The sequence below is a fragment of the Poecile atricapillus genome, chromosome 37 (assembly GCF_030490865.1).
Source record: "Poecile atricapillus isolate bPoeAtr1 chromosome 37, bPoeAtr1.hap1, whole genome shotgun sequence".
NCBI lineage: Eukaryota > Metazoa > Chordata > Aves > Passeriformes > Paridae > Poecile > Poecile atricapillus.
The window spans coordinates 3,001,233-3,017,509 of record NC_081285.1 but is presented as its reverse complement, the minus strand read 5'-3'; the positions used below and the strand labels follow the sequence as shown (position 1 = coordinate 3,017,509).

General features: G+C 63.4%; 2 protein-coding genes and 2 long non-coding RNA genes across 5 annotated transcripts; 3 read left to right on the top strand and 1 right to left on the bottom strand.

Moving 5' to 3' along the window:
• Positions 1 to 532: 532 nt before the first annotated feature.
• LOC131591157 (ubiquitin-like FUBI-ribosomal protein eS30 fusion protein) lies at positions 533 to 1,957 on the bottom strand. The gene is made up of 5 exons (XM_058861642.1): positions 1,897 to 1,957; positions 1,196 to 1,278; positions 966 to 1,110; positions 826 to 881; positions 533 to 721 (listed from the first exon to the last, which is right to left on the bottom strand). Exons 2-5 carry the CDS (start codon positions 1,268 to 1,270, stop codon positions 596 to 598), a joined length of 402 nt encoding a protein of 133 aa, XP_058717625.1. The 5' UTR covers positions 1,271 to 1,278; positions 1,897 to 1,957; the 3' UTR covers positions 533 to 595.
• A 119-nt stretch (positions 1,958 to 2,076) lies between these two features.
• Positions 2,077 to 3,700, top strand: LOC131591054 (Bardet-Biedl syndrome 1 protein homolog). Its single transcript, XM_058861482.1, has 4 exons — positions 2,077 to 2,150; positions 2,247 to 2,314; positions 2,806 to 2,840; positions 3,410 to 3,700. Exons 1-4 carry the CDS (start codon positions 2,131 to 2,133, stop codon positions 3,698 to 3,700), a joined length of 414 nt encoding a protein of 137 aa, XP_058717465.1. The 5' UTR covers positions 2,077 to 2,130.
• Positions 3,701 to 3,829: 129 nt separating this feature from the next.
• On the top strand, positions 3,830 to 5,042 carry LOC131591165 (uncharacterized). Its single transcript, XR_009280273.1, has 3 exons — positions 3,830 to 3,866; positions 4,208 to 4,246; positions 4,972 to 5,042. It is a non-coding gene; the product is annotated as an uncharacterized LOC131591165 (long non-coding RNA).
• Positions 5,043 to 5,649: 607 nt separating this feature from the next.
• On the top strand, positions 5,650 to 7,913 carry LOC131591164 (uncharacterized). 2 transcript variants are annotated; one of them, XR_009280272.1, is made up of 3 exons: positions 5,650 to 5,711; positions 6,806 to 6,911; positions 7,844 to 7,913. It is a non-coding gene; the product is annotated as an uncharacterized LOC131591164 (long non-coding RNA). The 2 variants fall into 2 exon arrangements; XR_009280271.1 differs by lacking the exon at positions 7,844 to 7,913 and adding an exon at positions 7,732 to 7,758.
• Positions 7,914 to 16,277: the final 8,364 nt, after the last annotated feature.

Below are 16,277 nucleotides of genomic sequence, written 5' to 3'. Positions count from 1 at the left end.
GGGAAAAGACGTGAGGCGCCCCCTGGCGGGTGAGGCCGTGAGGGGGAGCCCCGGGGGGTTTTGGGGGTGCTTCGGCTCCCCTCAGTCTCGGCAGTTTCCGGCACCGCTCGGAAGCGTTCGGAGCGATCAATTAAATCTCTTGATCGCTTTTCAGCTGCCTCCTCCGCCCGTTGGGTGTTTCAGGCTCTCTCCGAGTCCCTCGGCACAACTCGGGGATTTCCGTCATCGTTCGGCTCCCCCCGCCGCGTCCCTCGGCACAGTTCGGAGATTTCCGGTCACTCTCCGATCCCTCAGCCCCGCCCCCCGCTGCACTCGGGTATTTCCGGCAGCGCTCGGCTCTTTCCGCCACCCCCACAGAGACTCATTCTCCTCAGCGTCTCATTAGCACTCTGCAAATTAACGCTTCCCTCTAATTAACCTCCCGTCAGCTCTCGGGGACCCCGATCACCCCCTCTCGGCCGGTTTCACCCCCAAACTACTTTGAACATTCCATAAACAACTTTAAAAGAAACTTAAAGAACACAAGGAGAGCGTCAAGAAAAGCTCAGAGAGCCCCAAAATGCTGGGAATTGAGCCCAAATTCCTTTATTGGGGTTCAGGAGTTGGCGTTGGGGCCCTTCTTCTTGCCGAAGGTGGGCACGACGTTGACGAAGCGCCGGTTGTACTGCATGCGCCGCTTGGCCCGCCCCGTCTTCTTCTTCTTCTTCTCCTGCTTGGCCACCTGATCAAAAAACCGGGGGTCAGGGGGGGTCCCCAAAATCCTGGCAGGGTCCCCAAGCCCCGCGGGGGTCCCCTAAAGGCGGGGGGAGCCCCCTCAGCGCTCACCTTGGGGGTCTGGCCCCTCACTTTGCCGGCGCGGGCGAGGGAGCCGTGGACCTTACCTGGGCAGAGAAGGAAATGGGGAGTTACGGGGGGTTCGTTTTGTTAATTAACACCCCGCTAATTAGCGGCCCCCCCGGAATTACCGCCCAGCAGGCGCGTGGAGAGGTCCAGGGTGGTGAATTCGGGGAGGGGGCTCTGCCCCAGCACGGCCTCATCGTCCAGGGGGGTCCCGGCGTGGAGCAGCACTTGGTCCTCGGGGGGGATCCCCGAAAGCTCGGACACCCTCTCCTGGGGAGGGGGGACAAAGGGGGGGGGTCAGCACCCCAAAATGGGGGGGACTGGGGAGGGGGACACCCCGAATTTGGGGGCTCACCTTGATCTGGGCGAGGGTCTCGGAGCCGGAGAGCTCGAGGGTGAGGAGGGTCTGGCCGCGGATGAAGAGCTGCATGGTGGCGGCTGGGGGGAGATTTGGGGGGGCTTAGGGGGGGTCCCCACATCCCTCAGATAAAGGGGAGACCCTCAGGGGTTTGGGGTGAGGGGCTGGTACTGCTCCCCCCACCACGGGAAAACTTGGGTGGAATTTGGGGGTCCCCAGACCCTCCTGTCTCTATTTTGGGGGGTAAAACCCCCCTGATTTACCTTCTCTCCCCCCGCAAACCTTCCCTGTCCCCCACCTGAGGGTCCCCCCAAGGACTCCTGGCCCCCCAAATCCTTCCCAAAGCCCTCATGGACCCCCTCCAAATAACCCTGACCCTCCTCAAGGCCTCACAGCCCCCTCAGGACCCCTCCATAACGCCTCAGCCCCCTCTGATCCCCAAATAACCCCTGAGCCCCCCAGAAAATCTCAGAGACCCCCCCCAAGCCCCTCACAATCTCACCCAAGAACCCCCAGGCTCGTCAAAACCTTCCCAGCGCAGCCCCCCCACTCCCAACCCGCCTCATCACCCTTCCCCAGCCCCTCCCCACCCAAATTCCCGTCAAAAACTCCCAAATCCCCCTCAAAAACTCCCAAATCCCCCTCAAAAACCCCAAAATCTCCCCAAATTCCCCCGAATCCCCCGAGCGCGGCCGCACCGCGGCGTCTCCAAGGCGGAAAGGGGCAGCGCGCAGGCGCGGCGCGGTGACGTCACCCGTGCGTGAGCCGTGCGTGTCGACGCCGCAAGCCGCGGAACTACAAAAATGGCGGAGTCCTGGCAAGGGGCGTGGCCACGAAGATCTCGGTGTTCATTGGTCTGTAGCTCCGGAGGGCGGGGCCAAGTGGACGCGTCATTTCCGGGCGGCAAATCCCCGCGTTGCCGTGGCAACGCGATGGCGGCGGCTGAGGAGAGGTGGGGGAGGGGCGGCGTTCGGGGCAGTTTTGGGGGGTTTTGGGGGGTCCCGGTGTCGGGATTCGCCCCCCCCTTAACGCTTGGACCCCCCCGCAGCGCTTCGTTATGGCTGGAGGCTCACGAGGACCCCCTGGCCGGGCTGTGCAGCTTCCCGGGGTGCATGGGTGAGGGGGGGATCGTGACGGGGGGATCGTGAGGGGGGCTGGGGGTGAGGGGGGGATCGTGAGGGGGGGGCTTTGGGGGGGGGCTCATGAGGGGGGGCTCATGAGGGCGGTCTCGGTGTGAGGGGGGATTTTGGGGGCTCTCGGGGTGAGGGGGGATTTTGGGGGCTCTCGGGGTGAGGGGGATTTTGGGGGGTCTCAGTGTGAGGAGGGATTTTGGGGGGTCTCGGGGTGAGGAGGGATTTTGGGGCTCTCGGTGTGAGGGGGATTTTGGGGGGTCTCGGGGTGAGGGGGATTTTGGGGGCTCTCGGGGTGAGGGGGATTTTGGGGGCTCTCGGGGTGAGGGGGATTTTTGGGGGCTCTTGGGGTGAGGGGGATTTTGGGGGGTCTCGGGGTGAGGGGGGGAGGAGCGGGGGTTTCCCCCTGGGTGAGGGATGGGGGAGGGGTCCCGGACCCCCGGGGGTCCCCCCTAAGCCCCCTCCCCCCTTTTCCAGCTCTGGTTGATCTCCATGGAGACGGCGACCACAAGGTGATTTTGGGGGGGGTCCCTGGGGGTCCGGGGGGGGCTTTGGGTGCCATGGGGGGGTCCCTGGGGTTCCCTGGAGGGTCTCTGGGGGGTCTTTGGGGGTCTCCAGCCCCTGACCCCCCCCAAGTATCCCCCAGCTGGTGGTGGGGGGGTCTCTGGGGAGGTCCATGGGGGGTCCCTGGGGTTCTCTGGGGAGGTCCATGGGGGGGTCCCTGGGGGTCTCTGGGGGGGTCTCTGGGGGTCCCCAGCCCCTGACCCCCCCGTGTCCCCCCCCAGCTGGTGGTGGGGGGTTCCCTGGGGTTCCCTGGGGGTCTCTGGGGGGTCACTGGGGGGGTCTCTGGGTGTCTCCAGCCCCTGACCCCCCGTGTCCCCCCCCAGCTGGTGGTGGGGGTCTCTGGGGGTCTCTGGGGGGGTCTCTGGGGGTCTCTGGGGGTCTCCAGCCCCTGACCCCCCCGTGTCCCCCCCCAGCTGGTGGTGGGGGTCCCTGGTGGGGGTCTCTGGGGGGTCTCTGGGGGTCACTGGGGGGGTCTCTGGGGGTCTCCAGCCCCTGACCCCCCCGTGTCCCCCCCCAGCTGGTGGTGGGGGTCCCGCGGGATCCGGGGGGTCCCCGCCTGGCCGTGGTGAGGGGCGCGGGCTCCATCACCAGCCTGGCTCTGCCCGAGGCTCCGGCGGGGGTGGGGGCGTTCGGCCCCGCTTTTTTAGGGTCGGGGGGCTCCGGGGGGGGGCCCGGGGGGGGCCCCGCGGTGGTCGTGGCCGCCGGCCCCGCCCTCTACGTCTACAGGAACCTGCGACCCTTCTTCAAATTCTCGCTGCCCCCCCCGGCCCCCCGACCCCCTCGAGAGGGACCTGTGGCTCCAGGCTGAGCAGGTGAGGGGGGGGCGGGGGTTTGGGGGGACCCCCTCCCCAAATTGGGGCACCCTCCGCTCTCCTGAGGGGGTTTCAGCCATCCTGAAGTTTAATTTTATTTTTTTTTTGGGGTGGGGGTTTCTGTAACCCCCTGATGCTGAAGGAGATGTTGGAGGATTTGAGGTGCAGGGTTGAGGGGGACCCCAAAATGGTTTTTTTGGGGAGGGGGGAACTACCCCAAATACCTGGGGGGGGTCTTGGGGTGCACCCCTAAAATCTTTGGGGGGGCAGTTTGGGTCTTTTGAGGGGGAATTTGGGGTCCCTGAGGGGCACCCAAAAAGTCGGGATGGCTTTGGGGAGGGGTCCCAAAAACTCTGGGTGCCTTTGTTGGGGGGGGGGTCTGCCAGAAGACCCTTGGGGGGGGCACTTTTAGTCCTGGGGGGGGTCCCCAAAATCCTGGGTGCCTTTTGGGGGGGGGGGGGCACACCCTGAGCCTCCCCCAACCGGATTTTGGGGGGTCCCAGGGACAAGGCCGAGGTGCCCCTGACGACGCAGTCGCTGCGGTGAGTGGGGGGCTGGGAGGATTGGGGGATTGGGGGGGTCCTGTGGGTTTGGGGGGGTCCTTATGGGGTTTGGGGGGTCCCTGTGGGGTTTGGGGGGGTTGGGGGGGTCCTTATGGGTTTGGGGGGTTCCTTATGGGGTTTGGGAGGGGTTGGGGGGTCCTTATGGGGTTTGGGGTGTCCTTGTGGGTTTGGGGGGGTCCTTGTGGGGTTTGGGGGGTCCTTGTGGGGCTTGGAGGACATTGGGTGACTTTGGGGGGGGGTCAGGGGGTCCTGGGGTCATTGGGGGGGTCATTGGGGGGGTCATTGGGGGGTCGGGGGGTGCAGTAGGGGGGTCAGGGGGGTCATGGGGGGGTCAGGGGGGGTCATTAGGGGGTCATTGGGGGGTCGGGGGTGCAGTGGGGGGGTCATTGGGGGGTCAAGGGGGTCATTGGGGAGTCGGGGGTGCAGTGGGGGGTCATTGGGGGGCCAAGGGGGTCATTGGGGGGGGTCATTGGGGGGGTCAGAGGGGTCATTGGGGGTCATTGGGGGGTCAGGGGGTGTCATTGGGGGGGTCATTGGGGGGTCATTGGGGGGGTCAGGGGGGTCATTGGGGGGTCATTGGGGGGTCAGGGGGGTCATTGGGGGGTCGGGGGTGCAGTGGGGGGGTCAGGGGGGTCATTGGGGGGTCAAGGGGGTCATTGGGGGTCATTGGGGGGTGCAATGGGTGCCCCCCCCTGCCCCCCCAGGCTGCTGGCGCTGCCCCCCCCCGAGCTGGGTCCCTTTGTGGCGCTGCACAAGGGGCGACCCCTGCAGAGACCAGGTGGGTGGCACGTGTCACCTGTGTCACCTGGTCACCTGTGTGTCACCTGTGTGTCACCTGTGTCACCTGTGTGTCATCTGTGTGTCACCTGTGTCACCTGTGTGTCACCTGTGTGTCACCTGTGTGTCACCTGTGTCACCTGTGTCACCTGTGTCACCTGTGTCACTTGTGTGTCACCTGTGGTGTCACCTGTGTGTCACCTGTGTGTCACCTGTGACCCCCCCGTGTCCCCCCTGACCCCCCCATGTGCCCCCCCCCACCCCGCCGTGTCCCCCCAACGATGGTGACGTGTCTGGGGGTGCCCCCACAGGGGGGTCCTGAGGTGACCCCCACATGTCCCCAATGTCCCCCCCGTGTCCCAATGCCCCCCCACATGTCCCCAATGCCCCCCCCACATGTCCCCAATGCCCCCCCGTGTCCCCAATGTCCCCCCCGTGTCCCCAATGCCCCCCCCCATGTCCCCAATGTCCCCCCCGTGTCCCAGTGCCCCCCCCGTGTCCCCAATCTGCCCCCCCCCCATGTCCCAATGTCCCCCCCAGACGGTGGTGACGTGTCTGGGGCGCTGCCGCGGGGGGGCCCCGAGGGGACCCCCGAGTGTCCGTGCTGGGCACCGAGGCCGGGGACGTGCTGGTGCTGGACCCCGAGGCCTTCACGGTCATCTGCAAGGTGGGACCCCTGAGACCCCCCAAAAACACCCCTGGGACCCCCCAAAACACCCCTGGGACCCCCAAAACCCCCTGGGACCCCCAAAACACCCTGGGACCCCCAAAACCCCCTGGGAACCCCCAAAAACACCCCTGGGAACCCCTGAAACCCCTGGGACCCCCCAAAAAACACACCCTGGGACCCAAAAACAACCCCTGGGACCCCCAAAACCCCCTGGGAACCCTGAAACCCCCTGAGACCCCTGAGACCCCCCCCAAAAACACCCCTGGGACCCCCAAAACCCCCTGGGACCCCCAAAACCCCTGGGAACCCCTGAAACCCCCTGGGAACCCCTGAAACCCCCTGGGACCCCCCAAAAACACCCCCGGGAACCCCTGAAACCCCCTGGGACCCCCCTGAAACACCCTGGGAACCCCTGAAACCCCTTGGGACCCCTGAGACCCCCCCTGGGACCCCCCAAAACCCCTGGGACCCCCAAAACCCCCTGGGAACCCCTGAAACCCCCTGGGAACCCTTGAAACCCCCTGGGACCCCCAAAAACACCCCTGGGACCCCCAAAACCCCCTGGGACCCCCAAAAACACCCCTGGGACCCCCTGAAACCCCCTGGGACCCCCCCAAAAAAACACCCCTGGGACCCCCTGAAACCCCCCTGGGACCCCCAAAAACACCCCTGGGACCCCCCGAAACCCCCTGGGACCCCCCAAAAACACCCCTGGGACCCCTGAAACCCCCCTGGGACCCCCTGAAACCCCTTGGGACCCCTGAAACCCCCTGGGACCCCCCAAAAAACACCCCTGGGACCCCCCTGAAACCCCCCTGGACCCCCTGAAACACCTTGGGACCCCCAAAACCCCCCAAAACACCCCTGGGATCCCAGAAACCTCCTGGGACTCCCCAAAAACCCCCCTTTGAACCCCTGAAACCCCCTGGGACCCCCTGAAACTCCCTGGGACCCCTTTGGGTGCCCCGCTGACCCCTTTGGGTACCCCCAGACCCATCCTGATCCTGCTGGGACCCCTCTGATGCCCCCCTGACCCCTCTGGGTGCCTCTGACCCCTTTGGGTGCCCCCTGACCCCCACTTTGCCCCCCAGGGCTGGGTGCCGTCCCCCCCCGCCTTCGTGGTGCCGCGGGGTCCCGGGGACGGGCGCTGCCGGCTGGTGGTGGCCTGCAGGACGGGACCCTGCGGGGGCTGAGCCGGTGAGGGGGAAACGGGGGGGTTTGGGGGGTTTGGGGGGCTTTGGGGGCTCAGGGGGGGATTTGGGGGGATTTGGGGGGATTTGGGGGGCTCAGGGTGGGCTCAGGGATGGGACCCTGCGGGGGCTGAGCCGGTGAGGGGATAATGAGGGGGTTTGGGGGGCTTTGGGGGGCTCAGGGGGGATTTTGGGGGGCTCAGGGGGGGCTCAGGATGGGACCCTGCGGGGGCTGAGCCGGTGAGGGGGAAATGGGGGGATTTGGGGGATTTGGGGGGCTCAGGGGGATTTTGGGGGGCTCAGGGATGGGACCCTGCGGGGGACTGAGCCGGTGAGGGGGAAATGGGGGGGTTTGGGGGGTTTGGGGGGATTTGGGGGGCTCAGGGGGGGCTCAGGGCCTGCAGGGACGGGACCCTGCAGGGGCTGAGCCGGTGAGGGGTGAATGGGGGATTGGGGGGGCTCAGGGGGGTCTTGGGGTGCAGGGACGGGACTTGGAGAGGACAAAAGGGGAGATTTGGAGGGATGTAGGGGGTGATTTGGGGGTTATTTTGGGGGGTTTATTGACGATTTTGGGTGCCCCCAGGTCCCGGAGCAGGGCAGGATTTTGGGGGTGATTTTGGGGTGATTTTGGGGGGTTTATTGAGGATTTGGGTGCCCCCAGGTCCCGGGAGCAGGGCAGGGTTTTGGGGGTGCTGAGGATGATTTTGGGGGGGTTTGGGGGGTTTATTTCTGATTTTGGGTGCCCCCAGGTCCCGGGAGCAGGGCAGGGTTTTGGGGTGATTTGGGGGTGATTTTGGGGGTTTATTATGGATTTTGGGTGCCCCCAGGTCCCGGGAGCAGGGCAGGATTTTGGGGGTGCTGAGGAGGATTTTGGGGGTGATTTGGGGGTGATTTTGGGGTGATTTTGGGGGGTTTATTATGGATTTTGGGTGCCCCCAGGTCCCGGGAGCAGGGCAGGATTTTGGGGGTGCTGGGCTCGCGCCCGCCGGGCTGATCCCACAGGACGGGGGCTCCTGGCTGCCACCGCCGACGGGACCCTGCAGGCCTTCAGCCCTCAGGTGACCCCCAAATCCCCCCTAAACCCTTCTGGGACCCCTCAAAATCCCCCCCAGACCCCTCCTGACCCCCCATTTCCCTCAGGGCCGCCGGCTCTGGGCGCTGCGGCTGCCGGGGACCCATCTCGGGGCTGGCGGGGGGCGGCGCTGCCCGGGAGGGGTCTGGGGGCTGCTCTGGTTGGCTTTGGGGACCCCCCCGGGACCCTCGGGGGAGCTGCGGCTCTACCGGGGCAGGACCTTGCTCTGCACCCTCAAAACGCAGGTGGGGACCCCCAAAATGTCTCTAAACCCACCCTGGGAGCCCCAAAATGTCTCTAACCACCCCTGGGAGCCCCAAAATGTCTCTAAACCCACCCTGGGACCCCCAAAATGTCTCTAAACCCACCCTGGGACCCCCAAAATGTCTCTAAATCCACCCTGGGAGCCCCAAAATGTCTCCTAAACCCACCCTGGGACCCCCCAAAATGTCTCTAAACCCACCCAGGGACCCCCAAAATGTCTCTAAACTCACCCTGGGAGCCCCAAAATGTCTCCTAAACCCACCCTGGACCCCCAAAATGTCTCCTAAACCCACCCTGGGACCCCCAAAATGTCTCTAAATCCACCCTGGGAGCCCCAAAATGTCTCTAAATCCACCCTGGGAGCCCAAAATGTCTCCTAAACCCACCCTGGGAGCCCCAAAATGTCTCTAAACCCACCCTGGGAGCCCCAAAATGTCTCTAAACCCACCCTGGGAGCCCCAAAATGTCTCTAAACCCACCCTGGAGCCCCAAAATGTCTCTAAACCCACCCTGGGACCCCCAAAATGTCTCTAAATCCACCCTGGGAGCCCCAAAATGTCTCCTAAACCCACCCTGGGACCCCAAAATGTCTCTAAACCCACCCAGGGACCCCCAAAATGTCTCTAAACTCACCTGGGAGCCCCAAAATGTCTCTAAACCCACCCTGGGACCCCCAAAATGTCTCTAACCCACCCTGGAGCCCCAAACCTTCAAAATGCAGCTGGGGACCCCCAAACTCCCCCAAATATCCCAAAATAATCCTTAAATTACCCCAAATATCCTAAAATACCCAAAAAATATCCCTAAGATATCCCTGAAATACCCAAAATATCCCAATATCCATCAAATATGTCTCAAATACCCCCAAATATCCCTAAAATACCCCAAAATATCCCACAAATCCCCCCAAATACCCCAAAAACACCCCCTAATTCCACCCTGGAACCCCCAAATTTCCTGGGACTCCCAAATCCCCCATCCAGACCCCCCCAAAATCACCGAGGACCCTCCCCCAAAACCTCCTGGGACCCCCCATCCCCCTCAGCTGGGGACCCTTCCCCACCCCTGGGTGCCCCCCGAATATTTGGGTGCCCCCACCACCCCTGGGTGCCCCCTCCGGGTATTTGGGTGCCCCCCACCCACCCCCTGGCTGCCCCCCCGGGTATTTGGGTGCCCCCCCCGGGTTTTTGGGTGCCCCCCACCCACCCTGCTGCCCCCCCCGGGTATTTGGGTGCCCCCACCCACCCCTGGGTGACCCCCACCCACAGGAGGTGGTGACCGGGCTCTGTTTTGGGCGCTACGGGCGGGAGGAGAACACCCTGCTGTGCACGACCCGAGGTGGGGAGGGGTCTCCCGGGGGTGGGGAAGGGTCCCAGGGGTGGGGAGGGGTCCCAGGGGTGGGGAGGGGTCCGGGGGGGCTGGGGAGGGGTCCCAGGGGTGGGGAGGGGTCCCAGGGGGGCTGGGGGGAAGGGGGAGAGGGGAGGAGAACACCCTGCTGTGCACGACCCGAGGTGGGGAGGGGTCTCCCAGGGGTGGGGAGGGGTCCCAGGGGGGCTGGGGAGGGGTCCCAGAGGTGGGGAGGGGTCCCAAATGGAAGAGGATGGGGGAGCACCCATTTTAGGGAGGGTCCCATTTTGGGGAGGGGTCCATTTTAGGGGAGGGGTCCCATTTTAGGGGAGGGTCCCATTTTGGGGGAGGGGTCCCATTTTGGGGAGGGGTCCCATTTTGGGGGGGTCCCATTTTGGGGAGGGGTCCCATTTTAGGGGAGATTTTGGGGAGGGGTCCCATTTTAGGGGAGGGGTCCCATTTTAGGGGAGGGTCCCATTTTGGGGAGGGGTCCCCATGGGTGGTGAGGTCTCAAACAGGGGACGGGTTGGGGCATTAATTGTGGGGAGGGGTCCCAAATTGTGGGTGGGGGTCCCGTGGGGGAGGGGTTGTTAAGGGTGGGGGTCTCTGAGTCCTCCGGGCCGCCAGGGGGCGCTCTGTCCATCCGGATGCTGCGGCGCCGCGCGGATTTGGGGGGGGGTCGCGGGGGTGGGGGAGGGGGCGAGACCCCCCCCGCGCCCCTCCCCCGCCTGCCCCTCCCCCCCCGCACGCGCCTCTTCGTGGATCGGGCCCTGAGGGAGCGCGAGGACGCCCCCCGTGAGTGGGGGAGGGGTCTGGGGGAGGGGTCTGGGGTCCTCCTGGGGTGGGGGGTGGGGGCACCCATGGGGTCACTCTGGGGGGGTGGGAATTTGGGTCTGGGGTCTTCCTGGGGGGAGGGGCAGGGGGAGGGGTCTGGGGTCCTCCTGCGGTGGGGGGTGGGGGCACCCATGGGGTCACTCTGGGGGGGTGGGAATTTGGGTCTGGGGTCTTCCTGGGGGGAGGGGCAGGGGGAGGGGTCTGGGGTCCTCCTGCGGTGGGGGGTGGGGGCACCCATGGGGTCACTCTGGGGGGGTGGGAATTTGGGTCTGGGGTCTTCATGGGGGGATGGGCAGGGGGAGGGGTCTGGGGTCCTCCTGGGTGGGGGGTGGGGGCACCCATGGGGTCACTCTGGGGGGGGTGGGAATTTGGGTCTGGGGTCTTCATGGGGGGTGGGGGGAGGGGTTTGGGACATGTGGGGGGAGGGGCGCAGCACCCTCAAAGTGGGGGGGGGAGGGGGGGGTCACCCCGGATTTTTGGGTGGGGGGAGGGGTCCGCAGCACCCATGGGTGCCCCCCCTGCTCCTCCCCCCCCCCCAGGGATGCACGGGCGCTTCCAGCAGGATTTGGGGGGGCTGCGCCTGGGGGCCGCCCGGGGCCTGGCTCGAGCCCTGGGGGGGGGCGCCGCCCCCAAAGTGGGGGACCCCCCCCTCACCCTGACAGCAACCGTGAGTCTGGGGGGGACCCCAAAACCGGGGGGGGGCTGGGAGGGGGGAGAACCCCAAAACTGGGGGAGTTAAAACTTCCCTGGGGGGGGGATTTGGGGGTCCCAGTGGGGTTTGGGGTCTCCAGAGGGGGATTTGTTGGGTTTGGGGTCTCCAGAGGGGGGATTTGGGGGTCCCAGTGGGGTTTGGGGGCTCTTGATTGAACATTTGGGGGTCCCATTGGGGTTTGGGGGCTCTTGAGGGGGATTTGGGGGTCCCTGTGGGGTTTGGGGTGTCTTGAGGGGGGATTTGTTGGGTTTGGGGTCTCCAGAGGGGGATTTAGGGGTCCCTTCGGGATTTGGGGTCTCCAGAGAGGGAATTTGGGGGTCCCAGTGGGGTTTGGGGTCTCCAGAGGGGGAATTTGGGGGTCCCTGTGGGATTTGGGGTCTCCAGAGGGGGGATTTGAGGGTCCTTGTGGGATTTGTGGTCTCCAGAGGGGAATTTGGGGGTCCCTGGGGAAGGATTTGGGGTCTTTGTGATATTTTAGGGGTTCTCAGGGAGGGGTTTGGGCTCCCCGGGGTTGATTTTGGGGTCTCCAGGGGTCCATGAAGGAATTTTGGGGTGCCAGGGGGTGATTTGGGATTTTTGGGGGATCTCAGGGGGGTTTTTGGGGTCCCTGAGCCCCCTTTTTGCCCCCCCAGGTGCAGGGGCTGGGCCCCCGCCTGCGCCTGACTTTGGGGGTGCTGCTGCCCGGGGGGGCCCCCCCGAGCCCGGAGCTGCTGCTGCTGCTGCGCTGCCACCCCCCCCCCGAAACGGCTGCAGCCCCCCTGCATCAAGGTACCCCCGAAAACACCCCAAAACCACCCTGAAACACCCTGAAACACCCAAAAATACCCAAAAAACACACAAAAACCACCCTGAAACACCCTGAAACACCCAAAAAACACCCTGAAACACCTAAAAAATACCAAAAAAACACCCAGAAACACCCCAAAACACCCTGAAACACCCCAAAAACACCCAAAAAACACAACAAAAACACCCAAAAACACCCAAAAACACCCTGAAACACCCCAAAACACCAAAAAAACACAACAAAACACCCCAGAAACACCCTGAAACACCCAAAAAACACCCTGAAACACCCAAAACACCCAAAAAACACCCTGAAACACCTAAAAAATACCCAAAAAACACCCAGAAACACCCCAAAACACCCTGAAACACCCAAAAAACACCCAAAAAACACAACAAAAACACCCAAAAACACCCAAAAAACACCCTAAAACACCCCAAAAAACACCCAAAAAACACCCTGAAACACCCCAGAAACACCCCAAAACACCCAAAAAACACAACAAAAAAACCCTGAAACACCCAAAAAACACCCAAAAAACCCCGAAACACCCAAAAATACCCAAAAAACACCCAAAACCACCCTGAAACACTAAAAAAACACAGCAAAAACACCCTGAAACACCCAAAAAAACGCAACAAAATACCCAAAAACACCCAAAAAACACCCCTGAAACACCCAAAAAACACAACAAAAACACCCTGAAACACCCAAAAAACATACTGAAACACCCCAAAACACCCAAAAACAAGTAAAAAACACAACAAAATACACCAAAACACACCAAAACCACAACAAAACACCAAAAACACATCAAACCTCCCCAAAATACACCAAAATACACCAAAAATACCCCAAAACACCTAAAAACCACCCAAAATCCACCCCAAAACACCCCAAAACCACAACAAAATACCCAAAATAATCCCAAAATAACCAAAACCTCCCCAAAGTGACCCAAAATAACCCAAAATTCCCCCAAATCCTCCCCCAATCCCCAGGTTTTGGTTCCCCTGAATTTTGAACCTTCCCAGAATTTCTTCCTCCTTCAATTTTGGGGATTTCTGCCCCAATTTTGGGAATTTTTCCCCAAATTTTGGGGATTTCTGCCCAATTTTGTGAATTTTCCTCAAATTTTGGGGATTTCTGCCCCAATTTTGGGAATTTTCCCCAAATTTTGGGGATTTCTCTCCAGTTTCTGGGATTTCTCCCCCAGTTTTAAGGGATTTTTCCCCAATTTTGGGATTTCTGCCCCAATTTTTGGGGGGATCTCTCCCAAATTTTTGGGGATTTCTCCTCAATTTCGGGGATTTCTCCCCAATTTTGGGGATTTCTCCCCAGTTTTGGGATTTCTGCCCCAATTTTGGGGATTTTTCCTCTTTTTTCAGGGATTTCTACCCCAATTTTGGGATTTCTTTCCAATTTTTGGGGATTTCTCACCAGTTTTGGGATTTCTCTCCAGTTTTTGGGGATTTCTCCCCAGTTTTGGGATTTCTGCCCCAATTTTGGGGATTTCTCCCCAATTTTTTTAGGATTTCTCCCCAGTTTGTGAATTTTTTTCCCAATTTTGGGGTTTTTTCCCCATTTTTTTGGGATCTCTCCCGAATTTCGGGGTTTGTTCCCCTCAGGTGCCGCTGCTGCTGCCGGGGCTGCGTTACCTGTTCGGAACCTGGCTGGAACCGGGGGAGGGGCCGGGGAGGCTGCAGGTGAGGGGGGAGGGGACACCTGGGGACAGCTGGGACACCCCTGGGGACAGCTGGGGACAGCTGGGGACACCTGGGGGGGGTCAGGGGACACCTGGGACACCTGGGGACACCTGGGGACAGCTGGGACACCCCTGGGGACAGCTGGGGACACCTGGGGACAGCTGGGGACAACTGGGACACCTGGGACACCTGCGGGGGTCAGGGGACAGCTGGGGACACCTGGGGACAGCTGGGGATACCCTGGACACACCTGGAACACACCTGGGACACACCTGGGGACACCTGGGGACATCTGGGAACAGCTGGGCACACCTGGGGACACCTGGGGGGGGTCAGGGGACATCTGGGACACCTGGGGACACCCCTGGGGACACCTGGGGACACCTGGGACACCCCTGGGGACACCTGGGACACCTGGGACACCCCTGGGGACACCTGGGGACACCTGGGACACCCCTGGGGACACCTGGGACACCTGGGACACACCTGGGGACACCTGGGACACACCCAGAATGCAGTCTAGAACCACTCTGGAACCGAGTCTAGAACTGAGTCTAGAACCTACCTGGAACACACCTGGGGACACACCTGGGGACACCTGGGGAGGGTCAGGACACACCTGGGGGGGGTCAGGGGACACCTGGGGACACCTGGGGGGGTCAGGACACACCTGGGGGGACACCTGGGGGGGGTTCAGGGGACACCTGGGGGGTGACACGGTGCCCTCCCCTCCCCCAGGTGCTGGTGCTGCTCCCAGGCCGGGAGGGACCGGTGCTGATGGCTCAGGTGGGGCTGCCCCCAGTGGCCACCTGAGACACCTGGGGACATCTGGAGCACAGCTGGGGACACCTGGAGACACCTGGGGACACCTGGGGACAGCTGGGGACAGCTGGGGGACACCTGGGGACATCTGGGGACACCTGGAGAACACCTGGGGACACCTGGGGACATCTGGAGAACATCTGGGGACATCTGGAGAACACCTGGGGACACCTGGGGACACCTGGAGAACATCTGGGGACATCTGGGGACACCTGGGGACACCTGGAGAACACCTGGGGACACCTGGAGACACCTGGGGACATCTGGGGACACCTGGAGCACACCTGGCACCTGTGTCCCCTCACCTGTGTCCCCTCACCTGTGTCACCTGACCTGTGTCCCCTGTCCCTGGTGTCCTCTGTCCCTGGTGTCCCCTGTCCCTGGTGTCCCCTGTCCCTGGTGTCCCCTGTCCCCTCCCCCGTGTCCCCAATAAAGCTCCGGGTGCTGCAGCCCTGACTCAATGGGGGAGGGGTGGCCCCAGTGCTCCCAGTAACCCCCAGTACACCCCCCGTACCACCCCAGTCCCTCCCAGTGCCCCTCCAGTCCCTCCCAGTTCCTCCCAGTCCCTCCCAGTCCCTCCCAGTTCCTCCCAGTAAGTCACTGGTGCCATTTTTCTTTATTGAGCCACGACACAAACCCAGCGGGGCTGAACTGGGATGAACTGGGATGAACTGGGAGCCGCTGGGCCGGACTGGGAGGGGCTCCCCTCCCCCCCCCGCCCCTCCCCCCCCCGCTCCCCAAATCGGGGTCATTGCGGCAGCTTGGGGGGAGGGGCGGGGGCTGGGGGGGGCCCCAAAATCCGGGGGGGGGCCCCAAAATCCGGGGGGGGGTCCCCAAAATCCGGGGGGGGTCCCCAAAATCCGGGGGGGGGTCCCGGGGGGGTCCCGGAGTTTGGGGGGGGGGGAGGGGCTCGGAGGGGTCCCCAAAATCCGGGGGGGGGGTCCCAGGTCCGGGGGGGTCCCACGGCGGGGGGGGGGGTCCGGGGGTGCCCCCCCTCAGAAGCTCACCAGTGTGTACACCATACTGGGGAGGGGCACGTCACCAGTATGGACCAGTATGGACCAGTTACCCCCCAGTATGGTCCAGTCACCCCCAGTAAGGCCCAGTCCCCTCCCAGTATGGCCCAGTCCCCTCCCAGTAAGGCACAGTCACCTCCCAGTATGGCCCAGTCACCCCCCAGTATGGCCCAGTCACCTCCCAGTAAGGCACAGTCCCCTCCCAGTATGGCCCAGTCCCCTCCCAGTAAGGCCCAGTCCCTCCCAGTCCCCTTGCCCTGCCCCCAAATCTTTTCCCAGTTCCTCCCAGTCCCCTTTGGAGTCTCTGAGCACCCTCCCAGTACCCCCCCAACATCCTCCCAGTGCCCCCCAGTCCCTCCCAGTGCCCCCCAACATCCTCCCAGTGCCCCCCCAACATCCTCTCAGTGCCCCCCAGTCCCTCCCAGTGCCCCCCAGTCCCTCCCAGTACGCCCCCAACATCCTCCCAGTGCCCCCAGTCCCCCCCAATCCCCTCCCAGTCCCTCCCAGTCCCTCCCAGTCCTTCCCAGTGCCCCCCAATCCCTCCCCAGTCCCTCCCAATCCCCTCCCAGTCCCTTCCAGTCCCTCCCAGTCCCCTCCCAATCCCCTCCCAGTCCCTCCCAGTCCCCCCCAGCCCCTCCCAGTCCCTCCCAGTTCCCCCAGTTCCCCCAGTCTGGCTCACCTGTACAGGTAGTAGAAGAAGGACAGGAGGTAAAAGGCGAGTTTGCACCAGGCCTCCTTCTGGCAGTAGCCCAGGATGTCGGCGTCCATGATGGACACGGCGTCAAAAAGGCCCTCGGAGCCATCGGCCGGGCA

Excerpts from the sequence above, each read along its gene's own strand:
- LOC131591157 (XM_058861642.1), bottom strand. The coding sequence starts at position 1,270 with ATGCAGCTCTTCATCCGCGGCCAGACCCTCCTCACCCTCGAGCTCTCC. Across the intron at positions 1,111-1,195 it reads AGACCCTCGCCCAGATCAAG|GAGAGGGTGTCCGAGCTTTC; the intron begins GTGAGCCCCCAA and ends CCCCCTCCCCAG. Across the intron at positions 722-825 it reads TGAGGGGCCAGACCCCCAAG|GTGGCCAAGCAGGAGAAGAA; the intron begins GTGAGCGCTGAG and ends TTTTTTGATCAG.
- LOC131591054 (XM_058861482.1), top strand. The coding sequence starts at position 2,131 with ATGGCGGCGGCTGAGGAGAG. Across the intron at positions 2,315-2,805 it reads CAGCTTCCCGGGGTGCATGG|CTCTGGTTGATCTCCATGGA; the intron begins GTGAGGGGGGGA and ends CCCCTTTTCCAG. Across the intron at positions 2,841-3,409 it reads ATGGAGACGGCGACCACAAG|CTGGTGGTGGGGGTCCCGCG; the intron begins GTGATTTTGGGG and ends GTCCCCCCCCAG.